This window comes from Vigna umbellata, chromosome 2 (genome assembly GCF_029865625.1).
Source record: "Vigna umbellata cultivar VRB3 chromosome 2, Vumbellata_1.0, whole genome shotgun sequence".
Classification (NCBI taxonomy): domain Eukaryota; kingdom Viridiplantae; phylum Streptophyta; class Magnoliopsida; order Fabales; family Fabaceae; genus Vigna; species Vigna umbellata.
Window position 1 is genome coordinate 40,134,300 of NC_142166.1, and position 15,543 is coordinate 40,149,842.

A 15,543-nucleotide genomic window follows, 5' to 3' on the forward strand; every position below is an offset into this window, starting at 1 on the left:
TATTAGTTAGCATTTTTTTAATTATATTTTATTATATTGTAGATGTGATAAAAAAAAGATGTTTCAAAACAAAAATATATTATAAATTTATCTATTCTAGTCTATAATATTATAAATGGACAAATGATACAAAAATTATCAATATTAAAAACTTATTTGTTGTTCGCCTTTTGTGCTTGTTTTTGGATTACGCTTTAATTGTATGATACTTTTTATTTGATTTGAATTGTCTTTAAGGTTTAACATCATTTTAGAGTGAAATTTATTTAGATTTGAATTAAAAAAATTATAATATTTTTATTTTAAATAAAAACTTATAATTAAGTGAGCTAGTGAACCAACCCATTTACTCACCAACCCGTGGTGGGTCGAGCCGGATTTGAATTTTTCGATTCGCTAATAAGTGAGTCAGGGTTGACTCACTAAGTGATTAACCTGTGATGGACTGGGTCGGATCGAACCAAGTTATCCGTTTTGACAACTCTACTCATAAATATTGGATCCCTATCACTCACCACATACTTTAGAACCCCATTAAGCCTCACTACCTCCTTAACAAAGAATCTCAATCAGGGCCTTTGTAGTATAAGGATGTTTATGGGCCACAAAGTTATATTTTTCTCCTTGGGCCTGGCCCATTTCCTCCCAAACTGCCCCCATTATGCTTTGGGCCCGTTTTACCCATCACACTAAAGATGGGTCGGTTTGCCAATTGGGTTTTACCATCCCCACGTTTTTACTACAATATTCAGTAGGCGAGTACACAGGTGCATTCATGCGTTACGTTACCCGAAGTTAGAATAACGCCAAAAACAGCGGCCATGTCTTTTTCTATTAAGTTATTAAATAAAAAAATGAAACCACACCATAATATTTTATTATGAATGTGTCTCTCTATACAAATACCCCAATGTCATTCTTAAACAATTTACAACTGACAAAATTCCAGCTTAACATGCTGGTATTAGGAAATCTCTTCAGCCTTCCACATAATTAGAGAATCTCATCTGTCTCTCTGTGAACAATGCCTTACGTGATTGGAGAATCTCTCACCTCTTCTCTCCACACAAACATCTGGCAGCTTGCAGAGCAGAATATGTGAGGATGATATCAGCACCGGCCCTTCGGAGGCACATCAGTGACTCCATCATAACTTTTTCTTCGTCTATCATTTTGAGAGCACCAGCAGCCTTTATCATTGCGTATTCCCCAGAAACCTGTTTCATGAATTAAGAAAATAAAAAAGGGTGGTGAAGAAGAGAAACCAAGCAAACTTGTTTTAAAACTATTGAGAACTAAATCTTTTCTTTCACATAAAATTATGCAAAGGTTTTCTTTTATTCCCAGCTTTAAAGACCTGCTAATTTAGGATATCCCTATCAAGAATAACCGAACCCATTAAGTCTTTGATGAACAATTTTCATATTTTCATATGCTGTTGGACTAGCTTCCATTCTTCACAAGATTCTTTTTTATTTTGTCTTCTTTTCATACTGTTGTTAGTTGGATATCAAATGCAGTACTGAAAATTGTTAGTAGGATTTTAAATCACTAAAAGTTGTTAGAAGTATTTAAAAGATTATAGAGATCTTTTATAATTATTAGTTTAGAGTTTGAATTCTCTATATACAGAAGTGAATGTACTCCATTGAATAAAAATCTTTTCTTTGTCATTAATTCTTTCTAGTTGGTATAAGCAATGTTGTGAATCGAGAGTTTACATAACTTCGTGGAGTATAGTAAACTCGCCGAATTATAAACTCATTAGGATTTACTTTATATAAAAGTATATTAAAATATTTATAAATAATATATTATTTTATTGTTATATGATTTTATAAATAACTTTTTAAATTTTTTTAATGAAATATTATTGTTACTATTAGATTATTATATTATATTTTTAAGTATTTTTCATATTTTTCTAATATGATTGTTATTTTATAATAAATTTAATTAGTTATAACATTTTATATAACATATACTACACTTTATATGAAACAACAAAATGATAGTGGACTGAGGCCCAAAAGCCCCATAACAAAAGAAAGAAACCCTAGATGCAATATTGATAGTTGTTGGTAAGATATTAAATTACTAAAAGTTGTTAGAAGATTCTAGAAATCTCATGTAATTATTATTTTAGGGTTTGAGTTCTCTGTATATAGAAGTGGATGTATTGTTTCAAATCAATTAAATAAAATCTTCTTCCTTTGTTATTAATTAATTGGTTTAATAGCCAATTTAGTCCTCACTTTGGTTGAAAAATCTCAATTTAGTCCCTCGTTATAAAAGTGTTTTACATTAGTCCTAACTTTTAAAATAGTGGGTCAGATTCGTCCCTTTCGTTAAATATAAGTTAACGAAATTAATCGATGATGATGTGACACAGCTTAAAGCTGATGTGTTAGATTGGTCCCTCGTTAGCTTTAAGTTGTGTCACATCATCATCCATTAATTTTGTTAACTTATATTTAACAGAAAGGACCAATCTGACCCACTATTTTAAAAGTTAGGACTAATTCAAAACACTTTTATAACGAGGGACTAAATTGAGATTTTTCAACCAAAGTGGGGACTAAATTGGCTATTAAACCTAATTAATTCTAGTCATACAATTTCCACTGTCCAAACAACGTTCAAGATCTCATAGGGGGTCACTGGAGAGCAAATAAAAGTTGGACAATCGTTACAGAACACGTAAACTGAGTAATTTATAATTACTAAAAAGTGTCCAAAATAAACTAGCATATCAAACAAATTTCTTCAACAACTTAATTTTCTAACATTTCATTTGCTGATGGTTAAAAATTTAATTAATAGTGCAAGGATTTTTCAAATTGCCAGAATTAAAGGCCACGGATATTTATAGAAATAAATTTCCATCCAATCATTTCTTCTAAAGTATCGTATTAGAATTTGATGCAATGTAATAACATATTGGTCAAAGGGCAATAACTGTTCAATCACACGTAAACTTGTGCCTCAGCCTGATATTAAATTAGAGTTGTGATATTTGTCTACTATATATGTAGTGTTCTGTCGCTTGCAGCAAGCACCGGATAAAATTTATTGAATATTTGATCAACTTTTAATCAGAAATATTAAGATTAGTGCTAGAATGGACAAAGAAAAGAACCTGGTATGCTGCAATTGGCAAAGGAGAATTATCCCTGAGCAGCCTTATGATATCCAAGTAAGGAAGACCAGGCTTTACCTGCAAATCCATTTGTTCATGTTTGTAAAAATAGTGCAGGTGAAAGTGAGCATAAATTGCACCTAAGCGCACAAGAAAAGTGAACCAACCAAGAGAATGTCAGCTCCTTCAGATTCATCCTCGCGCATCTCAGTCAGAGCTTCTCTGTAGTTAGCTGGGTTCATCTGATAACTTTTGTTCAGCCAGGCCATATTTATGAACAAACCAAGAATTAGTAATTGATCAAACGATTTCATAGAATGGTAAGTTCAATTTCAAGATGATACATACGTTTTCTTGTCTCCGAATCGGGGATTGGAATCTAGTGCCTCTCTAAATGGACCGTAGAAAGAACTTGCATACCTGTTGGCAATAGATAAATGACATTGTTTTGGACCAAATTATGTACCAGACACACAAAAAGGACATGGATGAAGCCAATAACAATCTTCGTCAATCCATCTTTTTAAGTAAAATTTATATGCATACATAACTCTTTGTCAATGAATAAACTCAGTAACAATTAGCAAAAATAGTGAGATAGCTTATGGCAGCAAGAACATGCAAATCTAAATTATTTGGATGGTCATAACAATGGCAGTAAGGATGATAAAATTGCTTATAGGTTGGATGAAAACGAAACCAACTTGTTCACGATAGAATTGTTTCACATAAAAAATTAAATCAATACCCCTCACATTTTGAATCTTTTATAACATACGGTAGACAATAGATATTGTTAGAAGTTTAACATGGACTAGAGATAAAGTCAATTTAGAATATATATGGATCCAAACCTCACCTTACAAACTGATTGTTGGTTTTGTAAGATTGAATTAGACTTAAAATCCACTTTTTAACATGGTATCAAAGTCACTATTAGAGTCTATCCTGACGAAATTTGTTGTTTATTAGACATATTGTGTCACTCGCTGTCGGACCACTCATTATTGTCGTCCTACGCTCGAGACGTATATACCTCATCATGAGAGGAGTGTGTTGGAAGTTCCACATCGACCAAAGATAAAGTTAATTTATAATATATAAGTGGGTGCAATCCTCACATTTCAAACCGGTTGTGAGATTGATTTAAGCTTAAAATTCAGTTTTTAACCGATATCATTTGATACTCACTCTAGATTATCTCCATAAACTCATTCTTCTAAGTTGTAACGCATCAATGAAATATAATACTACATCTTTAGTTACTTTTGAGTTTTAATTTTCAAATTCTCTTTTTTATTTTCGTTGTAGTTATTTCTAATTTTGGATGCATGTATACATCTCCGTACTGACTAAGCCTTCAGTAGTTTCCAGTGAAAGCTTGTATTAACAAAAAATGAGATAAGAAAAAGAAATGGCAAGTAAAAATTACTTTGCCGTATAGGACATTATAGAAACATGTTGAAAGCCTTCAGCATCAAGAGCTGCACGCAATGCTCCTACCCGACCATCCATCATATCACTAGGACTGACAACATCTGCTCCAGCTTGGGCCTTTTAGTAAATTAAAAAGAATATGGACAAACATAATGTTAGTGATGCAATAGAGAAATGTAGCAAGGAAGCCTTCGAGATTGGGAGCATAAAAGCATATGATGATTTTTCAGTATAATCAACCTTTAATATCCTTAAAGCATCGGTTCTTTCCTCTTTTATTTTATTCTATCTCGGAGTTGAGACACCACCATGTTGAATCCATTATTTACATGAATCAAATAACATCGATAAATGAAACAAATGAAACTTATTTGGGAGTGAATGAACATTTCAAGGCCTTTCTGGAGGCAACCAATGTGTTCAAAAAATCTGAAAAACATAATTGAGCTTACAGTCGAAAAAGTACATAGAAGCAGTCATTACCTGGGCTACAGCTTGTTTACATAATTGATGAACTGTTTCGTCATTCATAATAACTCCTACAGGATATCAAGGATATATAATTTAATTAATGAAGAAGGACCACTTCTCTCAAACTCAACCAGATTAGGTCACTACTCTTTTCCCAACTAAAGTTGATAAATAGAGCCACAAACTACATATTAAGATCAATGTCAATTATTCCTAAGGAAATAATATTTTTCTTCAAAAATAATACTATTGGAATAAAAGAAAAACAGACAGGACACATTCAAAAAGTACTAAACTAAAAGTAGAGGGTACATGGCAAAGGGGAGAATAATACCGATTCAATTCCAGTCTTTTATGGGTAGTATGGGAAAAAAAAATCAAGAGTTTTGATTCCACAGAATCATAAATGACCATTCGTTGCAGAATGAAATGAATTAATGCTCATTTTCTTACCTTGTATTTTGTATAATTTTCCATGTTGAATTATCCTAGCTTTATATTATTATTGATCTATATCTTCATTGCACATACTTACCATTCCAAACAACTGCATTCTTAATTCTATTCACATTTCAATTCCAAATAATTGCATTTTGTGATGCAAAAATACATTAAGGTCAACTTATAAGTAGGTAGACATCCTACCATAAAACTTAGGTACCCTTATGATGGTGATTCAAATACCAAAGTAGAACCTATTCTCTTCTTGTGTTCCTTATTATCTGCTAATCCAGAAGGAAACAAAAACAAAACATAGTCAGATAACTCATTAGTTAGTTATTTACAGTCAGCAAAGCGTATCACTCAGCCATCCAGAAATAGAGATAAGAAAAAAGATCATCTTGTACTTAATAAGAGAACTGGGGCCGTTGGGTATGAGGAGGTGCAGACCCTCGAAGTTCTGCAGTGCTATAATTAGGGGAGAGTTGCCTTATTCCTTGTAATAAGAAACGAGGTTTCTATCAAAACTAATAAAAGGTCCAGGGAGCACTACACGTTTTGGACAAGAATGAAAGCAAGAGATTACTTGGGAGAGAAGTTTAGAAACTTTGAAGCAGTTTAGAATCTTGCAGTGAGCTACAAGAAGCGAGAATGAAAAAGATTGAACACCTTCTTGAAGACACAGTTCTCCAATAGGTATGGTGGGGACTTCGGAGAAATGCATCACCAGGAGTCGGAAAATGGAAGACTTAAAAGTGGGCCTTAGGCAGACAAGCAAGATGACCAAGAGACAAGTGTTGGAGACAATAGATATTCTTTTGTTTGCTAGAGTCGACGCCTACAACTAGGTTAAAGGATAAGAAGTATTTTCAGTAGAAGGATATTCAATTAGGGAGAGGATACAGGCAGTTAAGAAGGAAATGGAGGGATGTGCTTTGTCAAGGTTTAAATGGGTGAAAATCTTGTACTATGAACCAAATTTGGTCAATGTTTAGGTATGTTGTAGTTAGGCATTTGGAGCACTCCACGATCCAATATCCTTACAAAATCTTGTTAGGTTTGAAGCAAGAGGAATGAATGCAAGAATATTGGGAACAATTCGATACTTCTTCCATATCATTTCTCACCATAAAACAAGATCGTCTCTGAATAGGAGAGTAAAAGTGAGACAACACAGTTAAGATGGGTTAACTCACCCCATGTTGAGCTAAAAAATAGTTAGTTCAACCCAAGTCACCTTTTGGTGGGACATAAATTTTGTAACCTAGTTCGACCCACAACGGATTGGTGAGTTAGATAGGTTGACTTACTTAACAAATGTTTGTTTTCTTAATTTATTTCATATATTTGTCGTAAGTATAGTCAAAGTGGATTCACTCGACTCATCTATTTATAGAAATACAATAGTGTTAACATATTCCACCAAACATTATTATAAAGACCGTAATTGAAAATTAAACTGTCAACCTATATAATTGGACAAACAAATAAATTAAAAATCCAAACTATTCAAATATTATAAAACAACATTCTAATCTTTAAAAATATCAAATTGTCAACCTAAGTAATTGGAAGTAATAAATAATTACAATAAAAAAATGATAAAAAAGTAATAAAGGTCGTTATTGGGGAGTTACGGAGTTAACCCACCTCCAACTCAACTCGAACTCGTTTAACTCGCAGGTTAAGTGAGCTAAGTTAAGTTTGACTCATATCTAAAACAACAATTTTTTTTAAACCAACCCGACTCAATCACGTGATGAGTCGGATTGGCTCACAAGTTGAAACCCATTTTGACACCTCCATCTTTAAATAATATTCTTATTTAGCATCCATGCCCCAACTTCACAAAACTCTCATGAGTTAAGTCAAGACATCACATTCAGGATGACATTATTTTTTATCGACAAATATTAGTTATTAATGTTAGTTTTGGTTAGTAAGAAGACCTTGAACCCATGACCTATATTTTCCTCTCTTCCAACTTTTACCACCAAACCAAACTTATATCTCCACATGACACATATGTTCGAAGTTTTGAGGTCCATATGGTGTGGGAAATAACAATATTGATTCAAATATAGCAAGAACCAACTAAAAACCCTATAATTTCTTCATTTTTCTCAATAGGTTTCTAAATAAAGTATAAAAGGAAAATTTGATAGCTTACCATCTTCTCTAACTATGCCATCATGCCCATCTGATGAATAAGGATCTAATGCAACATCCGTATAGATAACCTGAAGAAAGATTGAACGAGAAAGGTCATTGACTTACCTTCCTATATGAACCACAGTATAATATCTTCAAATTATTGAAATAGTGTTCACTTACAAGGTCTGGGTACTTATCCTTGAGCAAACGAATTGTCCGAGGCACTAAACCATTTTCATTGTATGCTTCATCTCCTGTGGGAGACTAAAGGGAGAAAGTTGTTATATTAGATTAAGCTATAGTTATCTGACTAAAGACCTATAGTTTACAGGAGAGAGAATAGAACCTTCAAAGCATCTGGAATTTTGGGGAAGAGCACAATACTATTAACACCAACATCCCGTGCTTTTGCAACCTGAAGAACAAAATGCCCACGGAAAATTACTAAACTTATAGTAAGTTACACAAGATACAGTAAAAATAACATCACCCACACAGTTTAAAAATATAAACAAGAAAAACGTTTCATTTGTGTCTCTACTCCTAAGTTATAATCGATAACATTTATAACAATATATAATAATATATAATGGAGATACCCATTTTGTATATACATTTTGACATTCCTATTTTGCCCTTTTCAATATTTTGAACCTCAAAACTATTATTTTGTTACGTATATGCCATTACTCTACAATACAATTACATTTTCTTTCTTCCTCTTTCATGCAAATCTGCAGTCTATATTGCTTCTCCAACAATGTTTTAATTAAAATAAAATAATATAATAAAAAATGTGGACACGCATGTGCAGCAATGGTTGTGTTTTCGCTAGTACCCAAGCAAAACCTACCACCTATCCTAGAAAGGCATGACTATATTTAGAAATGAATTTTAAACTTAACTCAATCTTTCAAAAATGACTTCTAAAGGCTGGTTTTGTGGTTTCTTTGAACTGGTTAACGGACTGGTTCACTGGTTTTCTGATCCAACTAGTCAGTCCGGATTTAAAACAAAGTAGAGAGACATCTCTAAACCTCAGATTCACTATTATTTGTGAATGGTTTGATTTTGTTAACTTGTACTTCACTCTACAACATTTCCAAAATTCCACTCGCTTAATGACTTTGGCACTAAAATTGAAGAACGTAAAAATGAAATAAAAACTTGAGGCAAATAAGGGATTCATTTAAGTCATGCATAACAGTAAGAGACACATAAACAGTAGCAGATAAAACCTCTTGTACAAGTCCATGCCTCCATCCAAGCCTGTAGCATCCAGGCATAGCTCCGATTGGAGTATCTTCTTCGCCTGCAAGTTCAAACTCAAACGTTCTCATGGTCCAACATCAAATAATAAAGAAAATACTAGTCTATATTACAACCCAATACCTACAAACGAAAAATAGTATTTGTAGCAAAAAAAATGACAGTGAAAAACGAAAAATAAATAAACAAATAAATAAGCTTTTGCAAAATCATCGGTCCTTGACTAATTAAAACTCTTACTTTAGTCTCTGATCTTATAAAACTTGGCTCCTTGGTAGTACATTTATATTATGTTTAGTACAAATGACAGTGAACAATGAAATGAAACTAGAACAGCGTTTACTCAAAATGCTTATAACTTATATAAGTTCTCTAAGTTACAAAAAATCACCGTGGGCAAAGAGACTAACCTTCGTGGATGAAGAGCGGATACACAAAATTCGCCGGCGAAATACTAGTTTCCTGAAAAGCCGACCGAAGCGCAGGCGACTTCCGGTTCCGACGAGGACGCCGATGAAGTGGCTAATACAAAATCCAACATCCAATCAAAACCAATCAAACCATTGCAAAGCAATGTGTAGTTAGTTGTAGTAATGCAACAAAACAATTAATACACTCACAAGCGAAGGGACAACCGGAGTCCCAACCGGAGCCGCCGGTTTAGGCGGCACGGGAGGCGCCGACGGAACCTTTCCAGCGACAACGGCGGCCTCGAACTCGGAATCGCTCGCTCTCACGACGAAAAGGCGCGGAGGGAACGACTTCGTGGCAGGTTGAGGAACGCATAAGTTGAAGGTCCTCTTCGGCGCTCGGAGACCGACATAGCTCGGGCAATTGACCGCGGATGGCGCATTAGTGATTGAAGCAGCCATTGATTGCATTATAGAACGCCTAGAATTATCGATTGAAGGTTTTGGCGCCTTAACTTTAGATTGCTTGAAAGATATTAGAGTTTCTCTGGCGAAGCTTAAAGAATGGGATTGGGAATGAAGAAGGAAAAGGAAATTTGGATCTACAGGATGGGGAGAGAATACAGATAACCAATGAGAAGAGAGTCGCAGAAAGAGGATAAGTGAGGACGTACGTACAGGATTCAATACTTCTCTTAGATGAAATTACATCCCAGTACAATGTTTTTTCTAATCTTTTACAATATAACTTTTATATAAAACGTGTTATTTATCAATATCAAAATAAATTATTTTTAAATATATCAAAATGTCAGAAGCTATTTCTTATAATGAAGATCAATGAAAGGTATTTTATCGAAACTATAACTAATATTTTTAAATTTGAAAACATAAAATAATATAAAATTAAAGTAAAAACCTTACTCTTATTTTACAGAATTAAAATCATATTTAAGCTATCTTTTTCCAATCCACAATATCTACACGTATTAAAGGTAAACGTATGCTGTAAAGAAAAAGAAAAGAAAAAGAAAACACTTTTTTTCTCGCTACTTTTCTATTCAATCATTTCACGAGAGAAAAACAAAACTTTTTCTTTGTTTATTACTACTTTGCATATTTTGAATCTAAACACATTGAAAATCTATTTCTTTATTATCCAACTAAACAATTTCAAATATGACGTACTGATTCTTCTTTAATTTATGTTTTAACTAATAGCTTATAACCTATGATAATGTTGCAAATCTCTCCATTTCTTTTATAATTAAAGTTTTTAAGAAATAAACAAAGTAATATTGAGCTATTCTATATTTTCTCAAAAATATGATATTGGAGGAGATTTTGTGTGATTACATTTGCATCGTCTTCTCTGATGCAATGACACATATTTTGAGCTTGAATGGACTCATAACATTACTTTGAAAAGAAATTAATTTCAATTAAACTATATTTACATTATTTCTTGTGATTAATGATAATTTGTAATGTTGATTTAAAGAAAAAAATACACTCAATGAAACTCTTTAAGAAAGTGCACACAACAAGAGAATGGGTTAAAGCTCAACAGAACTTTATTTAGATGCAAATAATTCATGTGATAAACACAAGACGATCACTGAAAGTTCACAAAACTATCTAGCAAAAGAGATATTTGATGCAACAACCATCATTCTTAAATAAATCAAAGAAAGTGAAATGTCAAACTTGGCAACTTTAAAGACTATTGGCAGTCAAATTCTTTTATCTCAAGAGATTATCAAAACTTAATTAAACTCTATTTCTAACCACATAAAAAAACATTTTGGTTTTGTGTGTTTCAAATTCACAATATATATAAGATTATATATTAGCTATGTTAATACATTAACATAGGTTTTAAACGTTTAATTAGTATCTATTGAATTCAACCACTTGGGTATTGAACTAATCAGCAATTAAATTTGCAACCAACTTTCTTCCATGGCTGCGTAAATCATTGACAATAGCGGATGAAAACTGCACTTATTTGAATGAACCGATACAAGTTATTTTCCATTACTAATTAATAATTGCAACTTCTTCCAATTGTTGATTCAACTGCATCTTCATTTTTATTCACTTGTGCTATTTTTGCTGCTTCATCACAAGTCCCAGATAAATGCCTCGAACAACAATAATTATTGGTTCAATTAATCTGACTTGGATCTCACCACATGTGCTTTTTTGTGGAATGGCTTTTCAGGTATGAAGTTAAGGTCAACTCTTTGAGTTTCCTCTTGAGTAAGTTCAAACTTATCGGATGATACCTGTGGAAGGTGTTAAAATTAGTTCAACATTTGACAGATAACAATCAATACAAGTGTTAATGTACATAATATACTTTTTTACCTTAAACATTTATTTATAGGTTTCTTGATGGGATTTTTCTCAATGTTGACTTAATTACGACTTAATTGTTAGTAATCATATTTTAATATTAAGTTAATAAGTTTTAAGGTTAATCTACTCAAGTATCATTCATTCTAATCGGTCTAATTTGAGGTTGGATGGTCTGTTTGGTGATCATCCATGCTTAGTGGCCTGATCTCTAGGTTGGTGCTTAGTCATCTAAGTTGGTGTATGGTCGGTTGGTCTGTTTGGTGGCTGACTAAGCTTGATGGTGTGGGCAGTCGAGTTGTTTAGTGATTGAACATGCTGGGTTGCTCTTCCGAGTTGGTACTTGACCGTTCAAGTTATTTCATGGCCAGCCAAGCTATTGATGGTTAGCCAAGCATGCTAGGTTGCTCTTCCGAGTTAGTACTTGATCGTCCGGGTTGGTGCATGATTAGTCGGTTGTTGGTGATCGGTCAGGCGCACTAGGTTGATCTTTCGACCTTGGAGTTGGCCATCCAAACTTAGCCGACCGACCTATTTAGTGACTAATCAGACTTGTTAGTTTGCTCTTCAAAGTGAGAGTTTAACTATCAAATTATAATTAATCGTTGAGATTGTGATCGACCTAACAATCACATAATACATTAATGAAGCTTCGATGATTCATAACTTAAGGTGGTCAATTTCAATGTATATCAACATGATAAATTAATATGTTTGGATAATTTCAATTAAGGTTAAAGAAAATAAAAAATACGGAAAAAATAAAAAGGTTTAAACCCTCTCTTGGTCTTCATTTTTGTATGAAAATCTCAATCCTCATTTTTTATCTGTCTCAATTGGGTCATATTTTTTGTAAAAATAAACACATTTTACCTTAACCGTTAACTGATCTCAGACGGCGTTAAATTAAGACCACGTGGTACAGAGAGAATGTGCTAATGTGTGTTTGTGTAGAGAGTGCTTTGATTGTGCATGCGCAGAAAGTGTTTTGATTATAATCATTAGATATATAATTTTATTACTTTGAAAAGTTAAAAATATAATATATATGTTGAATTTATTTAAAATTATATATTTTTTATTGAAATTCATACAAAAATAATATAGATAAATAATTAACTATTGTACATCAATTGATTAAGCATTTTAAGTACATATTTTCTTTTTAGTTTTCTGAGCTTTCCTCTAAAAATAAATTTATATAAATAAAAAATATATAAAATACCGTAATTGACTATAATAATATTATTTTATCATAAGACAAAACATCACATCTTATATATTAAAGATTTATTTTAGTATTTTTAATATAATATTGTTAAATTATTTCATTTTATAAAACTTAATTCTAAAACATCAACACATTCTCAATGCACCACATGGCCTTAATTTAAGCTGTCTGAAACCAGTTAACGGTTAGGGTAAAATGTGTTCATTTTTACAAAAAATATGACCCAATTGAGAGAGATAAAAAAATGAGGACCGAACTGAGATTTTCATACAAAAATGAGGATCAAGAAAGGTTTAAACCAAATAAAAAATAAAAATTCAATTAAGTTTGGAATGTCACAATAAATAAAACAAATCAAGGACTTAAAAAATATTTATCACTTTAAATTGAAGATTTAAATTATAAAAGGGTTTAATGAAATGAGTAATAATGAGCGTAGAAGTCTAAAAAAAATCTTTCACACTATAGATCTTGTGTTTAAAGCTTCAGTGAGTTCATCCAACAAGCAGACTCAATGTCTAAAAAGTCTCTTGAAATACAAGACTAAATGCAAAAATTAACAAAACAATTAAAAAGGCGTAATAAAGGCTTAGTACAAATTACAAAATAATTACAAGACCACTAGTACAATGAATAGAAATGGCATCGGGTAGATTCGTTTATACGCCCCGGTTTTACAACCGGTGCATATAGAGGCGAGGTAAAAAAGATTTGTTTAATGTCTCGGTTCTAAACCAGGTCAAAAAGAGATTGATTTTCTTCTCGGTTATCTTTTGAACCGAGTTAGTATCTTAAAAATTCAATAAAAAAAAATTTCAGAAAACTGTTGAACCATTTTCTGGGTATTTTCTGGGTCTTTCCTCAATCCTTTAACACAGGAGCCATGTCTCAATATAGAATTCGAATTCAAGCAGTTATAATTCCAAAATAGAAACCAACTCCAAAAATCAGAATAAGATACATCACAGAGCAGATAAAACCATAAATCAGAGTAAGGATACATCTAAGAACAGATAAAACCAGCATAACAAATGGAAAAAAATGAAAGAAAATCTTCATCTGACGCTGCCATCCTCGGCCCCATTTCCCAGCTCCTTCCTTCTCCCCCATTTCCAGTACAAAGAAATCACCTTTTCAATTGGTAGAACCCAGCCTTCGAAGCGGAGCCGGACGGTCCCACAACGGCTTCATCCACGGTGATTGAGGGCTCGAAAGGGGGCTGGACCGGATGCTAGGCCAGCGGCTCCACCACTGGCACGGGCCGCACCAGGCGGTCCACGAAAAAACACTAGATCTGAGATCGCGTCAGCTGGTGGAGTGAGATCGCGTCCGGTTGGGTAGCGATTGGTGGTGGGGTTGGGGTTGCGGGGTGGGAGGCACGACGGAGCGAGGGCCAGGGAGCGACGGAGCGAGGGCCAGGGAGCGACGGAGCGAGAGCGAGGGAGCGGCGGAGCGAGAGCGAGGGAGCGGCGGAGCGAGAGCGAGGGAGTGGCGGAGCGAGAGCGAGGGAGTGGCGGAGCGAGAGCGAGGGAGTGGCGGAGCGAGCGAGAGCGAGGGAGTGAGAGATTGACGGAGCGAGAGAGCAAGGGAGGAGGGAGAGCGAGGGAGAGGGAGGGAGAGTGAGGGAGAACGAGTGAGAGGGAGGGAGAGTGAGGCAAAACGAGTGAGAGGGAGGGAGAGTGAGGGAGAACGAGTGAGAGGGAGGGAGAGTGAGGGAGCGAGGTAGGGAGAGCGAGGGGTGTTAATCAGATCTGGAAAATGAATAGGTCTCGGTTCTCTGCTCGCCCGAAGCCATACACGCGTTTAGGTCTCGGTTCTACACCTGACCGAGGCCTATAGTTCTTAAAAAAAAAAAAATATGAAATGATTATATACCTCGGTTTCCGTTTAAACCGAGGCATAAACACTATTTTACACTGGTTCTGAACGAACCGAAGCCATAGGCTCTGCACTTATTTCAAATTTCAGAGACTCTCAGGGGGCAGGTGGGCTTTAGGCTTCGGTCATTACTTTAACCGAGGTAATATAAATTATATGCTTCGGTTGATTTTGAACCGAGGCGTATAAGTTGGCTTAAATTGCAAAAATGCCACCGCATTTTGATAGACTTCGGTTGCACCTAAACCGAAGCATATAACGCGAGTTAAAAAGCAGTTTTTTTACTAGTGGACTCAATATACAAAAATTATAAAAATACATTTTTTTTTATCAAACTCCCAAGCCTCTTTCATGGTTTAGTGTTACTTCTCCCATGATTTCATCAAATTATAAGAAACTAATTTCCACAAAAGGATGAAGAAAATAGAAAATAAAAGAGATCAAAAAATGAAAAAAGAAAGACTCCAATCTATCTTAATTGACATAATCAAGAGAAATTGTGAAATTGTTGAATAAAACAATTTGACCTTTTGACTTGAAAATTCAAATATAAGAATCAAAAGTTTTATTAGAGAACCTAGTTAGAATATTTGTAAGGATTTGGGTTGTGGGGTAGGGGCATATGATATTGCAATTGGAAAAAAAAAAATTAAAGATACCAGCATGACATGACTAAAGACTTGCATGAAAAGAAAAATTTTATTGTGAGAGAACTAAAAGGCTTGAAAGAGAAACCAGAGGTAGAAAATGAAAAA

General features: G+C 33.9%; 1 protein-coding gene across 1 annotated transcript; it reads right to left on the reverse strand.

Moving 5' to 3' along the window:
• Positions 1–795: 795 nt before the first annotated feature.
• On the reverse strand, positions 796–9,955 carry LOC124842912 (delta-aminolevulinic acid dehydratase, chloroplastic). The gene is made up of 12 exons (XM_047319515.2): positions 9,532–9,955; positions 9,322–9,433; positions 8,881–8,954; positions 7,989–8,057; positions 7,823–7,906; positions 7,659–7,728; positions 5,060–5,115; positions 4,572–4,693; positions 3,488–3,559; positions 3,307–3,388; positions 3,140–3,217; positions 796–1,217 (listed from the first exon to the last, which is right to left on the reverse strand). Exons 1-12 carry the CDS (start codon positions 9,790–9,792, stop codon positions 1,050–1,052), a joined length of 1,248 nt encoding a protein of 415 aa, XP_047175471.1. The 5' UTR covers positions 9,793–9,955; the 3' UTR covers positions 796–1,049.
• Positions 9,956–15,543: the final 5,588 nt, after the last annotated feature.